We start from the raw sequence: 21,389 nt of genomic DNA, 5'->3' as shown, positions 1-21,389 counted from the left end.
CCCTTGGTAAGCATGCACCTCCAAAGGGTGCATGGGGGTGGGAGCATACTGGATGCTGGTGTAAGGGAAGTCCCAGTGAACAGTGTTCTGCATTGGGCCAGTAATAGCCTCTACTCCAGATGCCATCTTCTCATGAGTCATTCCAGTGGTTTCTCCTCTAAGAGCCTCTGCTCAATATGTTTCTCCCCTTGTTCAGAATATGCCATGATTCCAGGGGTCCCAGGAGAAGTAAGACTTTTTATTTCTTCCTGATTCCATCTTGGAAAGTTGTATGTTTCTAGGAATTTATCTATTTCTCCTATATCTGGGTCCACAACCCCCAGACCATGGACCAGTACTAGTCTGTGGCCTGTTAGGAACTGGGCTGCACAGCAGGAGGACAGCAGACATTACTGCCTGAGCTCCACTTCCTGTCCACTTCCTGTCAGATCAGTGGCAGCATTAAATTCTCAGGAGCACGAACCCTATTGTGAACTCTGCATGCAAGGGATCTAGGTTGCCTGCTCCTTATGAGAATCTGATGATCTGAGGTGGAACAGTTTCATCCTGAAACCATCCTCCCCTGTCCTCTCATCACCCTGGTCTGTGGAAAAACTGTCTTCCATGAAACCAGTCCCTGGTGCCAAAAAGGTTGGGGACCACTGTACTGTATTTTCTAATTTGTTGATGTATACTTGTTTATAATAGTCACTTATGATCATTTGTATTTCTTTGTCATTCAAGGTAATGTCTCCTATTTCATTTCTGATTTTCTTTGAGTCTTCTCTTATTTTTTTCTTAGTCTATATAAGGGATTGTTGATTTTGCTTATCTTTAACAAAAACACAACTGTTAGTTTTGTTGATTTTTCTCTATTGTTTTTCTGTTCTCTAATCGATTTCTTTTCCTGTTTTTGAGATGGAGTCTTGCTCTATCACTCAGGCTGGAGTGCAGTGGTGAGACTGGCTCACTGCAACCTCCGCCTCCTGGGTTCAAGCAATTCTGCCTCAGCCTCCTGAGTAGCTGGGATTACAGGCGCCCGCCACCACACCCAGCTAATTTTTGTATTTTTAGTAAATACAGAGTTTCACCGTGTTGGCCAGGCTGGTCTTGAACTCCTGACCTCAAGTGATCTGCCCACCTTGGCCTCCCAAAGTGTCGGGATTACAGGAGTGAGCCACCTTGCCCAGCCTATTCCATTTATTTCCATTCTAATCTTTATTATTTTTTTCATTCTGCTAGCTTTGCTTTTAGTTCTTTTTTTTTTTTTCTACTTTCTCGAGTTGTAAACTTAGGTTGTTTGAGATATTTCTTCTTTTTAAATGTAGACATTTATCCCTATAAACTTTTCTCTTAGGGCTGCTTTTGCTGCATCCCATAAATTTTGGTGTGTTGTATTTTTGTTTTCATTTGTCTCAAGGTATTTTTAAAATTCCTTTTTGATTTCCTCTTTCACCCAACTGGTGTTCAAGAGTGTATTGTTTAGTTACTACATGTTTGTGGATTTTCCTTATTTATTGCTGTTATTCTAGTTTGATTCCACATGGTCTGAGGAGATAATTGGTACGATTTCAATCTTCTTAAATTCTTAAGACTTGTTTTGTGACCCACCATGTGATCTGTCCTGGAGGATATTCCAAGTGTGTTTGAAAAGAATTTGTTGCATGGGCTAATTCTTCTTCTGCTGGGTGGAAAGTTATAGATATGTTTGTGGGGTCCATTAGGCTAGAGTGCACAAGTTGGGTTTTTTAAAAATTGATTTACTGCTTGAGTGCTCTATTCATTATTGAAATTGAGGCGTTAAAGTTTCCTCCTATGATAGCATTGCTGTCAATTTCTCCCTTTAGCTCTGTCAATATTTGTTTTATATATTTCAGTGCTCTGATGTTGGGTGCATATGTATTTACAATCTTTATATCTTCCTGTTGAATAGACCCTTTTACTATTATATAATGACCTTTTCTGTCTCTAATAACAGTTTCAACATAAAGTCTATTTTGTCTGATATAATTATAGCCACGCTGCTCTCTTTGGTTACCAGTTGCATGGAATAATTTCTTCCATCCCTTCACTTTTAGCCTATGTGTCTTTAAAATTTTTTTAAATATTTTTATATTGATACATAATGTTTATACATATTCATGGGGAACATGTGATATTTTCTTTTTTAAAAAATGTAAATAGAGACGGGGGTCTCATTTTGTTGCCCAGGCTGGTCTCAAACTCCTGGGCTCAAGTGATCCTCCCCGCTCAGCCTCCCAAAGTGTTGGGATTACAGGCATGAGCCACCGCATCCAGCCAGATGTGACATTTTCTTACATTCATAGAATGTGGGAAGATCAAGTCCGGGTATTTGGGGTATCCATCACCTCGAGTATTTATCATTTCTGTGTGTTGGGAACATTTCAAGTCCTCTCTTCTAGCTCTTTTGAAATATACATTGTTAATTGTGATCTCTCTACTCTGCTATTGAACATTAGAGCTTATTCCTTCTAACTGTGTTCTGTACGCAGTCTTTCTTCATCCCCTCACAAACACCCCTCCCAGCATCTAGTATATTGCTCTACTGTATACCTCCACGAGTGACTTTTTTTTTTACGTCTCCCAAATGTGAGTGAGAATATGTGATATGTGTCTTTCTGTGCCTGGCTTATTTCACTTAATGACCTCCAGTTCCGTCCATGTTGCTGCAAATAACATTATTTCATTCTTTTTTATGGTCAAATAGTATTCCATTGTGTATATATATCACATTTTATTTATTTATTTATTTATTTATTTATTTATTTATTTATGAGACAGAGTCTCCCTCTGTTACCCAGGCTGGAGTACAGTGGTGGCTCACTGCAACCTCTGCCCCCCAGGTTCAAGTGATTCTCCTGCCTCAGCCTCCTGAGTAGCTAGGATTACAGGCACCTGCCACTGTGCCCGGCTGAGTTTTGTAATTTTAGTAGAGATGGGGTTTCAACATATTGGTCAGGCTGGTCGTGAACTCCCGACCTTGTGATCCACCCGCCTCGGCCTCCCAAAGTGCTGGGATTACAGGTGTGAGCCGCTGCGCCCAGCTATCACATTTCATTTATCCATTCATCTATTGATGGATGCAGGGTGATTCCATATTTTGCTATTGTGAATAGGGCTGCAATAAACATGGGATTTAAGGTATCCCTTTAATATACTGATTCTTTTTTCCTTTGAATAGATACCCAGTAGTGGTATTGCTGGATCATATGGTAGTTTTTAGTTTTTTGAAAAACTTCCACATTCTTTTCCACAGGAGATGTACTAATTTAAACCTCCACCAAGAGTGTGTAAGAGTGGTGAAACCCTGTCTCTACTAAAAATACAAAAATTAGCCGGGCGTGGTGGTGTGCGCCTGTAGTCCTAGCTACTGGAGAGACTGATACAGGAGAATTGCTTGAAATGGGAGACAGAGGTTGCAGTGAGCTGAGATCGTGCCACTGAACTCCAGCATGGGCCACAGAGCGAGACTCCATCTCAAAAAAAAAAAAAAATTCCCTCTTCTCTGCATCCTCACCAGCATCTATTATTTTTCATCTCTTTAGTAATGGCCATTCTAACTGAGCTAAGATGATATCTCATTCTGGTTTTGATTTGCATTTTCCTGATGATTATTAATGTTGAGCTTTTTTTTTCTATTCCCATTGGCCATTTTTATGTCTTCTTTTGAGAAATGTCTGTTCATGTACTTTGCCTGCTTTTTAATAGGATTTTTTTGGTTGGGTTGTTTTGTTTTGTTTTACTGTTGTGTAAGTTCCTTTTTTATTCTGGATATCAGTCCCTTGTCAGATTAATAGTTTGCAAATATTTTCTCCCATTCAACAGGTTATCTCTTTACTCTGTTGTCTCCTTTGTGATGCACAAGCTTTTTACCATAATATAGTCCCATTTGTGTAGTTTTGTTTTTGTTGCCTATGCTTTTGAGTTCTAAGCCATAAAATTTTTGCCTAGACCAATGTCCTGAAGTATTTCCCTTGTTTTCTCTTCATAGTTTTATAGTTTGGGTCTGCCATTTAAGTTTTTAATCCATTTAACCCATTTTCAGTTGATTTTTGTATATGGTAGGAGACAGGGGTCCAATTTCATTCTTCTGCATGTGCATATCCAATATTCCTAGCACCATGTATTCAGGAGGGCATCCTTTCCCCTGTATATGTTCTTGGTGCCCTTGTTGCAAATCAGTTGGTAGTAAATGCACAGATTCATTTCTGGGTTCTCTATTCTGTACCACTGGTCTGTGTGTCTGGTTTTATACCAACACCATACTGTTTTGGTTATCATAGCCTTGTAATATATTTTGAAGTCAGGTAGTGTGATGCCTTCAGCTTTGTTGTTTTTGTTCAGGATTGCTTTCCTATTGGTTTTTGGCTACATCAGATCTAAGAGTTTTTTGTGGAGTCTTTAGTTTTTCCTAGAAATAAGAGCATATCATTGGTAAAGAGGGACAGTTTGACTTCCTCCTTTCCAATTTGGATGTGTTTTATTTACTTATCTTGCCTGATTAATCTGGCTAGGACTTCCAGTACTGTGCTGAATAGGAGTGGTAAAAGTGGGCATCCTTGTCTTGTTCCAATTCTTAGAGGAAAGCCTTTCGGCTTTTCCTCATTCAGTATATTAGCTGTCAGTTTGTCATATATGGCCCTTACTTTGTTGAGGTTTGTTCCTTCTATGCCTAATTTGATGAGAGTTTTTATCTTGAAAGGATGTTTATTTTCATCAAGTGCTTTAAAATCTATTGAGGTGATCATATGGCTTTTTTCCTTCATTCTGTTATGTGATGTATCACATTTATTGATTTGAATATGTTGAACTATCCTTGCATTCCTGGGATAAATTCCATTTGGTCATGGTGTATTACCTTTCTGATGTGCCGTTGGATTTGGCTAGTATTTTGTTGATAATTTTTGCATCTATGTTCATCAGGGATATTGGCCTCTAGTTTTTTGTAGTTGTTGCATCCTTGTCTGGTTTTGGCCTCAAGGTAATGCTGGCCTCTTAGAATGAGCTAGGGAGAATCCCTTCTCTTCAATTTTTGGGAATAGTTTGAGAATTGGTGTTAGTTCTTCAAAAGTTTGGTAGAATTTGCAGTGAAGCACCAAGTCCTGGACTTTTCTTTTTTGGGAGACTTTTAATTACTGATTCAATATATTTGAATCATTATTGGTCTTACTCATTATTGGTCTGTTTAGGTTTTGTATTTCTCCCTGATTTAATCTGGGTAAATTATATGTATCCAGGAATTTATCCATTTCCTCTAGGTTTTCCAGTTTGTTAGTGCATAGTTATTCATTGTAGTCTCTGATGATCTTTGGTATTTCTGTGGTATCAGTTGTAATACACTTCTGGTTTTGTTTATTTGGTTCTTTTATTTTTTCTTGGTTAGTCTAGCTAGTGGTTTTTTAATTCTATTTATCTTTTCCAAGAACCAACTTTTCATTTTGTTAATCCTTTGTATTTTTTGAGTCTCTATTTTGTTTAGTAATTCTCTGATCTTTATTATGTCTTTCTTTATACTAATTTGGGTGTGGTTTGTTCTTGCTTTGTAGTTCCTTAAGGTGCATGATTTGATAGTTTAAAATTTTCTACTTTTTTGATGTAAGCATTTATTTCTATAAACTTTCTTCTTAGCACTGCTTTTCCTGTATCCCACACATTTTGGTATGTTGTGTTTCTATTTTCATTTGTTTCAAGAAATTTACTTCCTCCTTTATTTCTTCCTTGACCCAGTGGTCATTGAGGAGCTTAATTTCCATGTACTTATACAGTTTCCAAAGTTCTGCTTCTTACTGATTTTTAGGGGTTTTTTTTCTATTGTGATCTCAGAAGATAGTTGATATGATTTCAATTTTTAAAAATGAAACTGTTCTTCCTGCCCCTTGTGTTGGTTATTCTAGGTGTTTTGCTCCACTGTGTTGCTGCAGCTTCTTAACTGGATTCCAGAGCTCTCCTACAGCTATTTTTATTCATGGATAGCTAATTGTCCACTCTTGTGGGAGGAAGGGCGGAAGAATCCCCTACTCTGATATCATGTGATATTACTACCCTTTCTTTGTTTCTTATGACAACATTTTTGAAGAAAAAAGTTGTTACTTTATATAATGTCTCTCAATTTTGTAGTTTGATGTATTCCCATAATGAGATTCAGGTCATGGATTTTTAGTGGAATACTGGAATTACTGCATAATTTATGTGTGGCAAAGGCCATAGTGCAAATTAAATGACATGATCTTTGAATAAGATCAAGACTCCTTTTGAAAGGCTGTTTGATCAGGGAACCTGCATTGCTCTACCACCTTATTTCATGGCTATGAGCATCAAATTTTAGGGAGTTGATTCTAACCTATAACAAATTTAGTGCCTTAGCTATGCACTGATACCTTTACCTCCAGTTTAACCACTACTTATTTGGTATTCCAAGAACTACCTGTTTGTCTTTTTTACAATTTTGAAATTTTCTTACAAAAGTAATACAATACTGGAAATTTTGGGCCCATGAAGTCCAAGAGGACTTTATTAACATTAAAACCTAGGGGTTTGCTGCAACTTGGCCTGGTTTTCTAGACTGTACAAAACACCACCTATCTTACGATTTATATTGAGAGACAAGTCTTGTGTTTCTGCATGGGCCAGGTCCTTTGAGTGGAGATATTTACAACCAAGTTAAAACTGTTTGTTTAAGAATGTGTGGCTGGGCACGGTGGCTAATGCCTGTAATCCCAGCACTTCGGAAGGCTGAGGCAGGTGAATCACCTGAGATTGGGAGCTGGAGACAGGCCTGACCAACATGGAGAAACCCTCTCTCTACTAAAAATACAAAATTAGTTGGGCATGGTGGCACCTGCCTGTAAATCCCAGCTACTCAGGAGGTTGAGGCAAATAACTTGAACCCAGGAGGCGGAGGTTGTAGTGAGCCGAGATCGTGCCATTACACTCCAGCCTGGGCAATAAGAGTGAAACTCAGTCTTTAAAAAAAAAAAAAAAAAAAAAAAAAAGAATGTGTGCCACCGGCCGGGTGCAGTGGCTTATGCCTGTAATCCCAGCACTTTGGGAGGCCAAGGCAGTCGGATCATGATGTCAGGAGTTCAAGACCAGCCTGGCCAACATGGTGAAACCCCATCTCTACTAAAAATACAAAAATTAGCTGGGTGTGGTAGCACGTGCCAGTTATCCCAGCTACTTAGGAGGCTGAGGCAGGAGAATTGCTTGAACCTGGGAGGCGGAGGTTGCAGTGAGCCGAGACTGCACCACTGCACTCCAGCCTGGGCGACAGAGCGAGACTGTTTCAAAAACAAACAAACAAAAAAACTATTTAAAAAAATGATTAATATTGCCAAACCAAAGGTCATGAAGCTATCCTTCTATGTAATTATTTGAAACTTTTTTTACCTTTTACATTCACAATTAGATTGTAGGGGTCCAAATGAGGCAGGAGGATAGGGTCTGGAGACAGGGAACCTAAGGCCAACCCCTGCTGACTTCTTGGAATTGGACTAAGAGGAAAACTCCACCTCTCCATGACCAAATAAGGAGGCCAAAGGCCCTCCTTCTCTGAACCTCCCCTCCCCTATGTCACAAATGGGAATGTCTGTGATTGGTTCATTCTGAATCCCTCATTTGCAGGGTGCCTCTGATTGGTCCTGGGCAGAATTCTTCATTCCTGTAGAGTATGACCTATTAGAGGCTTCTGAAGGATGTTTAGGCGTGTTACTATGCTCTTTTAGTTTAATAAAATCCCCAAGGAACATTATAATCTGGACTCTTGAGCCACTTGTTTGAGCCTTCTCTAACTCTGTGGAGTGTACTTTCACTTCAATAAATCTCTGCTTTTGTTGCTTTTTGTCTGTGCATTTTGTTCAGTTCTTTGTTCAACATGGCAATAACCTGAACAACCCAATTAAAAACTCTTCATCTGGTAACACAGATTTATTTTATCTACATGGAGTTGACAAGGCAACATTTAATAAAAGATCACTCATGCTCCAGTGCACCACAGGATTAACTTTGTAAGAAATCAAGTGAGTATATAAGTATGATTTTCTTTTTGGACTCTGTATTTTATTCCATTGATTTGTCCATTGGTAAGGCCATACCACACTGTATTAGTTACAACAGCTTTACCATCAGTCTGGATATTTGGCATTGTAAGTCTTCCAGCTTTGCTTTTTTCTTCAAATATTCTCTTAGCTATTTCTGAGCCTTTCATTTACTTATATATATTTCAGAATCAGTTTGTCAATTTCTAGCAGAACAAAACTGCTGGGATTCTGATTGGCACTGCGTTGTTTATAGATCAATTTGTGGAGAATTAATATTTTTACTCATAACCTTCCAATACATTAACATGCTGTATCCCAACATTTATTTGTCTTGATTTCTGTCAATATTTTGTAATTTTAACTATTTATATCCATATATATTTTAAATTTATTCTTGGCACTTAAGAATTTATTTGATAAATGTTATAATTTAAAATTGAATTTCCTATTTATTGCTGATATATTTGATTTTTTTTCAGACAGTGGGTCTTGCTGCATTGCCCAGGCTGGACTTGAACTCCTGGGCTCAAGCAATTCTCCTGCCTCCACCTCCTGAGTAGCTGGGACTGTGGATGCATGTCACCATGCCTGGCTTATATTTGATATTTTATATTGACCTATTTTTAACCACATTGCTAAATTCACTATTTAATTTTAATAGGTTTTGTGTAGACTTAGATTTTCCATATATGCAATCATGACATTTGTGAATAATGAAGAGTTTCATTTCTTTTCCAGTCCCATGCCTTAACTTTTTTTCTAACCTTATTGTGCTAGGTGGAACTTCAAGTACATTTATGTATATAACTATTAGTTTTATTGAGGTATCAATAAAACTACAATAAATTAGGTACAATTTGATAAGTTTTGACATACACACTTGAAAAACCATTACCACAGTAAAAACAAACAAACAAGCAAAAAAACTAAGTATGTCTATCACCTCCTACTTTTTTCTCTATAATCCGTCCCACTCGTCCCAAGCCCCAGATACCATTGGTATGCTTTGTCACTTAAGATTAGTTTGGAGTTTCTAAAACTTTATGTAAATAGAATAATACAGTATGTATTATTTGTTGTCTGGATTCTGTCACTCACCATAATTATTTTGAATTTCATGTTTTTGCATGTATCAGTAGTTCATTTTCATATTACTGAGTGGTGTTATATTGCATACAAATATTACAATTTGTTTATCCATTCACTTGCTGATGGATATTTGGGTTGTTTCCAGTTTTAGCTATTTCAAATAAAAATAATGAGAACATTTATTTACAAGTCTTCATATGGATGTATGCCTTATTTTTTCTTAAGTAAATACCTAGAAGTGGCTAAATCATCTGATAGGTGTGTATTTAGCATAAGAAATTGTCAAACTGTTTTCCAAAGTGGCTTACCATTTCACATTCCCACCAGCAGTGTGTAAGAGTTCCATTTCTTGACCAGGCACAGTGGCTCACGCCTGTAATCCCAACACTTAGGGAGGCCAAGGCAGGCAGATCATTTGAGGTCAGGAGTTCGAGACCAGCCTAGCCAATATAGTGAAACCCTGTCTCTACTAGAAATACAAAATTTAGCCGGGTGTGGTGGCAGGTGCCTGTGGTCCCAGCTACTCGGGAAGCTGAGGCAGGAGAATCACTTGAACCCGGGAGGCAGAGGCTGCAGTGAGCCGAGATCTCACCACTGCACTCCAGCCTGGGTGACAAAGCAAGACTCCATCTCAAAAAAAAAAAAAAAAAAAGTTCAGTTTCTCAGTCATGCTAGCCATATTTCAGGTACTTATTAGCCACATGTGGTGAGCAGCTACCATATTGGAGAACATAGAACATATCCATCATTGTGGAAAGTTCTATTGGACAGCACTGGACATCTCCTTCCTATGAACTCCCAAGGCCTGTGACCTGAATTTCTTTACTGTCTTTTACCTGTAGGAAATGAGGGAGATGCACAGGGCTTTATCCCGTTATTAAGGACTACCATCTCAGGTTCATTTTCTATCCCTTTCCCCACATTTCGGAAGTCATCTGGTTTGAATTCTTTGGTTCTCTCAAGCTGCAACCCAGGCCATGCACCTCATCTGCTCATCTGTCAGATTAAGAGGGACCCAGAGGATCCTATTCAAGGCCCACATTCTCCAAAGGAGTTAAACTTCTAAGAAGAAATTAAATGGATTCGATCTTATCTATTTATTGAAGAAACCAATCTTGGGTAAAGAAAAAAGGGATTGAGGTTTTGGGACAGAGGTGCTGGCGGGGGCGAAAGAAGCCCCAGCCCGACTGGTGTGGTGGAGGGAAGGGAGGGGTCACTTGTAAAACTCATGCTCCTGTTCGTCCTTCTTGATGACAGTCTTGTATGCTTTCTCGAAGTCCTTGGCCAGGACAATGTAGCGGTTTTCACGGACAGCCAACATTCCACTCTGTTGAAGGATGAGAGTTAAAATCTACTTCCTGTGGCAGGGCACAGTGGCTCACGCCTGTAATCCCGACACTTTGGGAGGCTGGGGTATACAGATCACTTGAGCCCAGGAGTTCGAGACCAGCCTGGGCAACATGGTGAAACCCTGTCTCTACAAAAAATACAAAAATTAGCCAGACGTGGTGGTGGGCGCCTGTAATCCCAGCTACTTGGGAGGCTGAGGTGGGAGGATCGCCTGTAATCCCAGCTACTTGGGAGGCTGAGGTGGGAGGATCACTGCAGTGAGTCATGATTGCCCCACTGCACTCCAGCCTGGGCGACAGAGTGAGTCCCTGTCTCAAAGTAAAATACAAAAAACACTACCCCTGTACTATCCACCCCTAGTGATGGTAGAGGAAGAGAGAAATGGCGCCCATGACCCAGGGCAGCCATGAGGGGACAGGACTGCAGCAGTGGTTCAGAGAAGAAGGGTCCTCACACACCCGCTGCCTGGATCCAGAGAGAAACCACCACTTACCTCCTGACAGATGGAGTTGATATCAGCTCCCGAAATCTTATCTGGCCGGGCCACATCTGCAGTGAGTTAAGGAAACTATTCCTTGTGTGATGGGGTAAATGCCTGGGGCTGGAAGTCATCTTTGGCCATCTCTGTCACCTCCCTTCCTCCCTGGACCTTGGTCCCACCTGCACAGTCTGGGCTGTGGTGATGGCAGAAGTGGAGCTGAAGATCTAATCCCCATTCCCAACTAGGGCCCCTCCCTGACTTCTGGAGCAGGATACAATCTTCCAAGTCAACCTCCTCAGAGAGGTTCATCTTGCTAGTGATAGTGGAGAAAATCAATCTCTTCTGGCGGCGGTCAGGAAGTGGAAATTCAATTTTACGGTCCAGCCGTCCTGGCCGTAGCAGGGCCGGATCCAGGGTGTCTGCTCTGTTTGTGGCCATGATTACCTGACATTGGGGGGCAGGCCAGCTCAGATCTCTGCACTCCTACCTCCTTCCTGTCATGATAACCGCCCCTTAGGTGCCAGCCCCCACCTTTCCCCAGTTCCTACACCACACCTCCCCTTGTCCATCCCAAACCCCAAACCTTGACATTGACATTCTGATCAAATCCATCCATCTGATTCAGCAGCTCCAGCAGGATCCTCTGAACCTCCCTGTCGGCTGAGGGTGCACAGCATGGTCAGTCCCAGGCATCCCATGTGACAAGCTTGTCCAAGAATCTGGGCCTTGTTTTGGCATCACTTACCCCCCGTCTGAGCATCGAATCTCTTGGTGGCGATGGCATCAATCTCGTCTATGAAGATGATGGCAGGTGCATTCTCCTTGGCCAGGCGGAACACATCCCGGACCATGCGGGGGCCCTCACCCAGATACTTCTGTACAAACTCCGAGCCCACGACCCGGATGAATGCAGCTGATGACAGGATGACAAGGGTTAGGTGGGAATGAGCCTCCTGAGGGGCCCATTCTGCTTTAACAGAAACTGCGAATTCCTTGAAGACATCCTTTTCCTTGGATACCCATACCTAGTAGTTGTGTCATTCTCTCATGCCCAAGGGTGGGTCCCACATCCAGCCCTGAGGAATAGCCATCTACTTGTACCCCACAGTGACCCAGTGGCCTAAATCATGAATTCTCCTCACAAACATGTCACTTTTTTTTTTTTTTTTGAGACACAGTCTTGCTCTGTCGCCCAGGCTGGAGTGCAGTAGCACAATCTCGGCTCACTGCAACTTCTGCCTTCAGGGTTCAAGTGATTCTCCTGCTTCAGCCTCCCGGGTAGCTGGAATTACAGGCGTGCACTGCCATGCCAAGCTAATTTTTGTATTTTTAGTAGAGACGAGGTTTCACCATGTTGGCCAAGCTGGTCTTGAACTCTTGACCTCAAGTGATCCACCCGCCTTGACCTCCCAAAGTTCTGGGATTACAGGCATGAGCCGCCATGCCTAGCCAGATGTGTCATTTTTTTGGCCCAACATTTAAAAATCAGGATATGAAATACTAAAAAAAGAAAGAAAAAAGACAGTCTAGATTTCTGGAGCACTTGCAAAATCAGCAAGAAAACAGACATGCTGCCCATACACTAAGACATTATACTGCCTCGCCAAGAGCTCTGAGTTCCTGTTTGCTATAAGGACCAGCTTTTTAATTTCCTGAAAAAGATCAGGGACCACGGGCATGTTCTGATATAACTGACAATTGGCAATGAGGTTGAAGACAGATTTGTTCTGGGCCCTCCCTTTGGACTTGGAGTACAGTGGTATGATCATAGCTTACTGCAGCCTCAATCTCCTGGGCTCAAGCAATCCTCCCTCTTCAGCCTCCCGAGTAGCTAGGACTATAGGCATGTACCCACACCTAGCTTTTTAAAAATTTTTGAGGAGATGGGGTCTTGCTATATTGCCCAGGCTGGTCTCAAACCCCTGGCCTCAAGCGATTCCCCTGGCTTAGCCTTCCAAAGTGCTGGGATTATAGGCATGAGCCACCCTATGCTTGACCCTGGCCTTGTTTCTTAAAGTTACGCTTGTTTCTTAAGGATCAGATGCTTTGTGTTGTACGAAGCATACCCCCAGGACTCTCCTTCCAGCCACCAGAGAAGGGAGACATGCAGTCCATAGATAGACTGAGTGGTTTTATGTCATAAACTAGGAACTGTTCAAAGCTTCAGCCCTGCCCTGTTCACTCCCTAAGATCCAGACTTTATACCTGGCTCAAGGGGTCCCTCTTTCTTGGTACTTGCATCAGCTGGGGGCTCATTCAGCATCCTAACCTCAAGATTTCTGACTTTTTCTGCTCTAAACACACCTTGACCACCTGACTTTGGCCACACATTTACTTGGCTGTTCTGCAAATGTTCAACCAGTTCTACATGAAACCCCCATCCCTGGAATTGCCTTATCTGACCCAGCCTGTCTGTCAGCCTTTCCTACTCAATCACTACAGTCCCCTTCCTACCCCGACCTTCCCTGTCCTCCCAATCTCTCAGCCCCCTGTGGGCTCTACTACTCCTTCCACCTACCCTGGAATGGGCTCCTGCTTCAGTTACTCACTCTTAGTAAGCTGTGCTGTCACCGGAACAAATAGATGAATTCCCCCAGAAAAACGAGAGGGAAAAAAGGCTCACACCTGTGATCCCAACACTTTGGGAAGCTGAGGCAGGAGGATGGCTTGAGCCCAGGAGTTCAAGACCAGCCTGGGCAACATAGCAAGACCCTGCCTCTACTGAAAATGAAGATACAATAAAGACACAAAAATTAGTTGGGCATGGTGGCACAGCTACTTAGGAGAGACCGAGATGGAGAGGATTGCTTGAGCCCAGGAGATTGAGGTTGCAGTGGGCTATGATCACACCACTGCACTCCAGCCTGGGTGACAGAACAAGAACCTGTCTTTTTTTTTTTTGGAAACGGAATCTCGCACTATTGCCCGGCCTGGAATGCAATGGTGTGATCTTGGCTCACTGCAACCTCGGCCTCCCGGGTTCAAGCGATTCTCCTGCCTCAGCCTCCCGAGTAGCTGGGATTACAGGCGCCCACCACCATGCCTGGCTAATTTTTTTGTATTTTTAGTAGAGATGGGGTTTCACTATGTTTGCCAGGCTGGTCTCGAACTCCTGACCTCGTGATCCGCCCACCTCGGCCTCCCGAAGTGCTGAGATTATAGACGTGAGCCACTGCGCCTGGCCAGACATAACCCTGTCTCTAGAAAACAAAACAAAACTCAACCCCAGTCAGCAGCTTTTCCCATTCCTACATCCGTTCTACACCTTCTCTCTTCCCTTCCTCTGCCAGTGACAAACCACCCCAATTCACTCAGAAAAATGACAGAACCTGAAGTGAGGGTCTCTAGTGGGAAAAGCTGGTAAAATTTGAAGGAGGTCTAAACTTTAGTTCATTGTATTGTGGCATTGTTAATTTCCTGGTTTTCCTAATTGTACTGTGGTTACATAAGATAATAACATTAGGGAATCTGGGTGAAGGGTACACAGGGCCACACTGGAAGAATTGTCTTGGGCCACACATAAAATACACTAACACTAATGATAGGTAATGAGCTTAAAAAAAAAATCACAGCCGGGTGCGGTGGCTTACGCCTGTAATCCCAGAATTTTGGGAGGCCAAGGTGGTTGGATCACCTGAGGCCAGGAGTTCAAGACCAGCCTGGGCAACATGGTGCAACCCCATTTCTACCAAAAGTACAAAAAAAATTAGCCAGGCATGGTGGCATGTACCTGTAATTCCAGCCACTCGGGAGGCTGAGGTAGGAGAATCGCTTGAATCCAGAAGGTGGAGGTTGCAGTGAACCAAGATAGCACCACTGCACTCCAGCCTGGGCTACAGAGTGAGACTCTTGTCTCAAAAAAAAAAAAAAAAATCACACAAAAACATCTCATAATGTTTTAAGAAAGTTTATGGGCTGGGCGCGGTGGCTCACACCTGTAATCCCAGCACTTTGGAAGGCCGAGGCGGGTGGATCATGAGGTCAGGAGATCTAGACCATCCTGGCTAACACCGTGAAACCCCGTCTCTACTAAAAAATACAAAAAATTAGCTAGGCATGGTGGCGGGCACCTGTAGTCCCAGCTACTCGGGAGGCTGAGGCAGGAGAATGGTGTGAACCTCGGAGGCAGAGCTTGCAGTGAGCCGAGATCGCGCCACTGCACTCCGGCCTGGACGACAGAGCAAGACTCCGTCTCAAAAAAAAAAAAAAACAAAAAAAAAAAAGAAACTTGACGAATCTGTGTTGGGCCACATTATCTGCCTGTTTTTCCAACTAAGACATCACCTCCATAAGGAGGTGTTCTGTTTACTGCCACGTCTCTATCCTTTTTTTTTTTTTTTTTAAGACGGAGTCTCACTCTGTCACCCAGGCTGGAGTGCAGTGGCGCCATCTCGGCTCACTACAAGCTCCGCCTTCCGAGTTCACGCCATTCTGCCTCAGCCTCCCAAGTAGCTAGGACTACAGGCGCCCGCCACCACACCTGGCTAATTTTTTTTTTTTTTTTGAGATGGAGTCTCGCCCTGTCACCCAGGCTAGAGTACAGTGGCGTGATCTGGGCTCACTGCAAGCTCCGCCTCCCGGGTTCACGCCATTCTCCTGCCTCAGCCTCCCAAGTAGCTGGGACTACAGGCACCCGCAACCACGCCTGGGGAATTTTTTCGTATTTTTAGTAGAGACGGGGTTTCACCGTGGTCTCGATCTCCTGACCTCGTGATCCTCCTGCCTCGGCCTCCCAAAGTGCTGGGATCACAGGCGTGAGCCACTGTGCCTGGCCCACGTCTCTAGCATCTACAACACATCCTGGCACATAGTAGGTGTTCAATAAACAGTCACTGAATGACTGAGTTCTAGGTGTCTGTTTCTTTTTTCCCAGTCAAGGCAAGGGACATCTCTGATTGTCATCTTTGCATTCCAGCACAAGGCTTGGTACAGAGTAAAAGTTCAATAAAGTGCCAAGCAAATGAGTAACAATGACAACAGCTAACATTTATTGCCCATTCCAGATGCTTTGTATCAATTTGCTCTTCTGAACACCCCCAGAAAAATAGGTACTATGATTGTTTCCATCTGACAGTTAAGGAAACTGAGTCACAGAGAGGTTAACTTACTCAGGATCACAAAAGAAGTTGGTGGGGGAGTAAGATTTCAAAGCCAGGCAGTCTAGCCCCGAAAACATACTGCTTAACTACTACCTCCTACTGCTCCCTGGCTCACATGTATTAAGATCTGAACATATGCTTAAGATTTTAGGGCTTTAAAAAAAAAAAAAAGAGTTACAGAGTGAGTGACTTTCAGACATTTTTGTCTGGCACCTACAATAAGAAATACATTTTTGGGGCCAGGCACATGGTTCATGCCTGTAATCCCAGCACTTTGGGAGGCAGAGGTGGGAGGATCCCTTGAGCCCAGGAGTTCAAGACCAGCCTGGGCAACAGAGACCCTATCTCTATGAAAAAATCTAAGAAAAAAATATATATACATTTTTGAAGAACCACAAGTATACATGAGTGTGCACATGTGTATGAAACAAGTGTCATGAAACAGACGAACTTGCACCATATATACTTGTACCATGGTATAAATACCATGTGGATGTTCTCTGGCGCTTTCTATTTCATGTTTCAAAATACTGGCTGCAACCCACAAATTGAAATTCATAATTACTAATACGTCACAACCCATTGTAGGAAAACACTGCATTACTTCATTAACTGCTCACGATCACTGGGTGAAATGAGTCTTTTACTACTAGGAAAGGCCCAAGGAGGTGAAGTCACTACAGCCAGTAACATGCACACGTGGGCTGTGACCCCAGAGTCTATGTTTCTAATCACTGTGCAGTGCCAGTGAGCGAGCAGGGAGCAAGGCGGAAAGGCCAGAAGATGAGAGTTCGGGGCAAGGGCAGAAGGGCTCACCTGTGGTGTGATGTGCCACCGCCTTTGCCAACATGGTTTTCCCGCAGCCAGGAGGGCCATACATGAGGACGCCTCTGGGGGGATCAATGCCGATCTGAAACCCAGAAGAAGGAAGAGAAGTGGGAGTCAGGGGTTCCACCTCCAACCCCAGACCCAATGGGGCCTCTCCCTTCCCTGCCACCTGTACCGCCTCACCTGCTTGTAGAGCTCGAAATGCGTGAGCGGGAGCTCCACGGCCTCCCGCACCTCCTGCTTCTGGATGTCCATGCCTCCAATGTCTGCGTACATCACATCTGGCTTCTGGTCTGGTGGGAGAGCAGAGCTGGGGCCCCTGGCCGGGTCCTCAAGGTCCCCATGGGGCCCTCCCAGCTGCAGGCTCCCCCGTTACCTGAGGTGAGCATCATGATGCTGCTGTCGGCTTCGGGGGGCAGCACATCCACCAGTGCATTGCTGTGCTTGTGGAGGGCCACCGAGGCGTTGGGCTTGAGCAGCTCCCGATCAATGGTGCTCAGGATGCGCACATAATAGTTGGAGCCTGCGAGAAGGGAGAGAGGAAAACAAGAAGTGTCAGCCTGGAAACTGCCCCTTCCCCACTTCCTTCCTCCTAATCTCCATGCTGCCAACATCTCTGGCTCAGATCCTGAGGGGTCCCCTCTCGGCCTCCAGCCTTCCCTCCTGCTGTCCGTCCCCAACATTCACACGAACTCCTTGTCTACCGCCCTGATTCTCTCTTGAGCTCCAGCCCTGGCTGTCCAGTAGGCCTCCCCCTGCATCTCATACTAGTGAGGCACACTTCTCTTTCCAGGCTCAGTCTCTCTTCTGACTGTCAGACCTGGATGCCCAGCAGCCTCCTGGACACCTTCCATGATGCTCTGGACTGCCCTCCCTGCCTTCCCACGAACCTACTCCTCTACCCGTGGTGCGATCTCAGGGAAAGCCACACTATCCCAACTCCTACAGGTCAAAGATAGAGGCCTCATCCTGGATACCACCCTCCCCTCACTTTCTCATAGCCCACCAGTCCAATTCTAGGCACAGTCGCACACCTTTCTCCAGAACCTTTACAAGAACATGGCTTCGTCCAGAGGAACAGAGCCCAGAAACGAAAAAACAGATAAGATGCCAGTGACAATGACTATCAAGAGGGCAAGGCCTGGACCTATATAAACAGCAGCAGCTACAATATACTCTGATAAGGACTCTGAGTCCCTATCAGGGACCAGTATTTTTTTTTTTTTTTTTAGACAGAGTGTTGCTCTGTCGCCCCAGGCTGTAGTACAGTGTCACGATCTCAGCTCACTGCAACCCCCACCTCCCGGGTTCAACAGATTCCTGTGCCTCAACCACCCAAGTAGCTGGGATGGCAAGTGTGTGCCACCACACCCGGCTAATTTTTATATTTTTACTAGCGATGGGGTTTCACCTTGTTGCCCAGCCTGGTCTCAAATTTCTGGCCTCAAGTGATCTGCCCACCTGAGTCTCCCAAAGTGCTGGGATTATACGTGAGGCACCATGCCTGGCCTCAGAGCCCAATCTCTTAACGCTCCTACTCATTGTTTCAAACTGCAGGCCCCAAGCCAGTAGTAGTTGTGATATCAGTTTGGAAGGTCATGACCAGAACTGTGTTTAAAGCAAAACAGACTAGAATAGGATAGAAAACATCAGCATATACCACACCTAGTAAGGCTAAATATTTCATGCTGAAACTTATGTTTTATACATCTGTCTAAAAAGTTAAGAGACAGAGACAGATATTCACAATGTAAAATATATTTCTGGCCGGGCACAGTGGGGCTCACGCCTGTAATCCCAGCACCTTCAGAGGGTGAGGCGGGTGGATCACCTGAGGTCAGGAGTTCAAGACCAGACTGGCCAACATGGTGAAACCCTGTCTCTACTAATAATACAAAGATTAGCCAGGCGTGGTGGTCCATGCCTGTAATCCCAGCTACTTGGGAGGCTGAGACAGGAGAATCGCGTGAACCTGGGAGGCAGAGGTTGCAGTGAGCCGAGATCGTGCCACTGCACTCCAGCCTGGATGACAAGAGCAAAACTCTGTCTCAAAAAAAAAAAAAAAAAAAAAAAAAAAATATATATATATATATATATATATATATGTATGTATGTATGTATGTATTTCTACCTTTTGATCAGTCAAAATACTCTGAAGAACACCGCACTGCCCTGCCTTGTTTGCTGCTGCCTAGCACATGGTAGGAAATAGTTGTGAAGTGGACAAATGAATGAATGAGGTGTCCTTAGCACACCTGTGGTAGAGCCCACAATGGCTGTATTCTGATCCACAGCCTCCAGAAATTGTCCGATGACCAGCGGGATGCTTTGGATTCGCTTCACCTCCTCCTGGGCATGGAGAAATTCCTTTTTCAGGTTCTTTTGCTCATCCTTGATGTATTCCTCCTGCACCTCCAGGAACTCCAGCTCTTGCTGCAGCTTCTGTGAGCAGAGAGGGACAGAAGGGGATGGCTCCAGCCCTTGCTGATCCAGAGAGTGGTGGAAAGTGGGGAGAGTATGAGATGCCAGGTCCTGTGCAAGTTCTGGGTTAGGGGTTGAATGTACCTTGTAGCGGCTGTACAGGTCCTCCAGGTCCTCAGGCTCAGGGCCCAGGAAGGACAGGCCGGTTTGGGGCCGGGACACGGACAGTGCTGGGATCTCATCCTAGACCAAAGGGGATAACTTACATTGGAAGAAGACGGTCCTCTCGTGAAAGCATTTCAACTTCACTAATGTTTGTTCCCCTCCACACTTCACCCTGAAGTCACTTAGCCCCTAACAGACCCCTGATATCATAAGACCCTCTAAATAGATCCTGGAAACCTTTTGGCCCCCTAAACAAGCTCTTTATGTCAACTTGCCCCTCAAACAGATCTTACGTTATCATATAGCACTCATAACATGTCCCCAGTGTCACACAACCCCCAACTAGGATCTAAATATCACATCAACTCCTTATCAGACCCAAATGCCAACCAATCCCCTTCAAGAGGTTCCTAATGTCACAAGGCTCTTCTAGATAGGCTGTTAAAGTGCCTGCGTCTTCAACGAGTCCCAACATTCCCCAGTTTCCCCTCAAAGATCCCTTATGTCACAGTCTCCTAACTCACCTTAGACCTAAACATCACTCAGCCAAGCCACAGATAATACTTAACCACCCGCCCCATTACCCCCATCAGCAAAGCCCTGAACATCAGTCAGCCCCGCAGCCTAGCCCCGGGGATCACTCGGCCGCATGGCGGAATCCTATACATCACTCACCGCCTGACCCAATCCCAACGCCGGGCCACCGACGTCACTAAGCACTACCGGCCAGGGTTCGAAATCAATCCGTCTCAAAGACCCACTAACGTCACTCAATCCCCCTGCCCCGCTTTCTGAGTCTTACCTGCTACCATCACTCGGCCACCCAGACAGGCCTTCGAACGGCACAAAGCTCTCCAAGGAGGCCTCTGAAATCACCCCAACCTGGGCTGAGGTCCTGGAAGCCATTCATCCCCCGCTCAGGTCTGGCTTCACCCTCTCCCCGCGAGCCTGGCCCGGACTAAAAAGCCCAAGTCCCCACTGTACCTGAGCCTTCTCCACCAAGATGCCTATCTCCTCCATAGTGACCAAGCCGGCCTCTGTGTAGCCTGGGATGATCTGTCACCGCTTCCGCTGACGACAACGGAAGTCCCTGGCTGAGGAGGCTTCTGGGAAGCGTAGTTTAAGTTACCGCTGAGAGGGGTTGGAAGGGCAGGATAGGATGAAGGGCTGGTCTGGGTTCCGCCCGCAACATAAGCTCAGGCGCTGTCAGTACCCGCAGGCGCGAGGGCGGGACCGGAGCTGTGCGCGTGCCCAGTATCACGCGACGGCGCCATCTCTCCCTGCAGTGCAGGGCTGGGGGTTCTCTCCGGGAGGTGGCGCAGCCCCGTTGCTCTTTCAATGGAGTAAGTTCGCCGAGCTCTGGCACGGACAGTCTGGCGGCCAACTGCTCTTCGCTTTCTAGTGTCTGGGCTGTTGGGTCCTTGAGCTGGGTTCCACAGAAGGGATCGTACGGGCAGGTAGGGTCTCCACGTGGGGCTGATCCCAAGATTGTGCGCCGCGCGGGCGTGGGAAGATCCGAGCTGCCCGTGAAGGTGACCCTTCATACCGGGCTTTACCCCGGGAGTGAGGAGCCCCGAGCCCGCAGTGAGCAACAAATCAAGTAGAACCCACGCGTCTGGGCTGGGAAAAGGAGGCAGCGAGTGCCCAGAAGTTGGGTTGCACAGGAGATCCATAGACCTTAATTGTGTATCCCAGGTTTCCGCCTTACAGATCTATGCCAGGTCCTGTGCTTAAGCTTTACAGGCATCATCGTAGCAGGTATTATGTTTCCTCATTTATAGAGAAGGAAATGAGGAAAAGCAAACCTACCTCAGAGCCACGAAGCCACCAGCCACAGTCACAACGTGCCGAAGGGACAAAGCATAGATTGGGACCCAGGTCTGTCTGTCCCCAAAGCCTGTACTCTTGGCCCCAGGGATA

At 44.8% G+C, this 21,389-nt stretch overlaps 1 protein-coding gene across 1 annotated transcript; it reads right to left on the bottom strand.

Moving 5' to 3' along the window:
* Nucleotides 1–10,203: 10,203 nt before the first annotated feature.
* Nucleotides 10,204–20,687, bottom strand: PSMC4 (proteasome 26S subunit, ATPase 4). The gene is made up of 11 exons (XM_003270365.4): nt 20,454–20,687; nt 19,449–19,547; nt 19,139–19,325; nt 17,260–17,406; nt 17,067–17,176; nt 16,872–16,965; nt 11,702–11,869; nt 11,540–11,616; nt 11,232–11,400; nt 10,969–11,024; nt 10,204–10,452 (listed from the first exon to the last, which is right to left on the bottom strand). The coding sequence occupies exons 1-11, from the start codon at nt 20,487–20,489 to the stop codon at nt 10,339–10,341; spliced, it is 1,257 nt and encodes a 418-aa protein (XP_003270413.1). The 5' UTR covers nt 20,490–20,687; the 3' UTR covers nt 10,204–10,338.
* Nucleotides 20,688–21,389: the final 702 nt, after the last annotated feature.

This window comes from Nomascus leucogenys, chromosome 17 (assembly GCF_006542625.1).
Source record: "Nomascus leucogenys isolate Asia chromosome 17, Asia_NLE_v1, whole genome shotgun sequence".
NCBI classification, from domain to species: Eukaryota; Metazoa; Chordata; class Mammalia; order Primates; family Hylobatidae; genus Nomascus; species Nomascus leucogenys.
The sequence above is the reverse complement of the archived record's forward strand: the minus strand, read 5'-3'. Positions and strand labels throughout refer to the sequence as shown.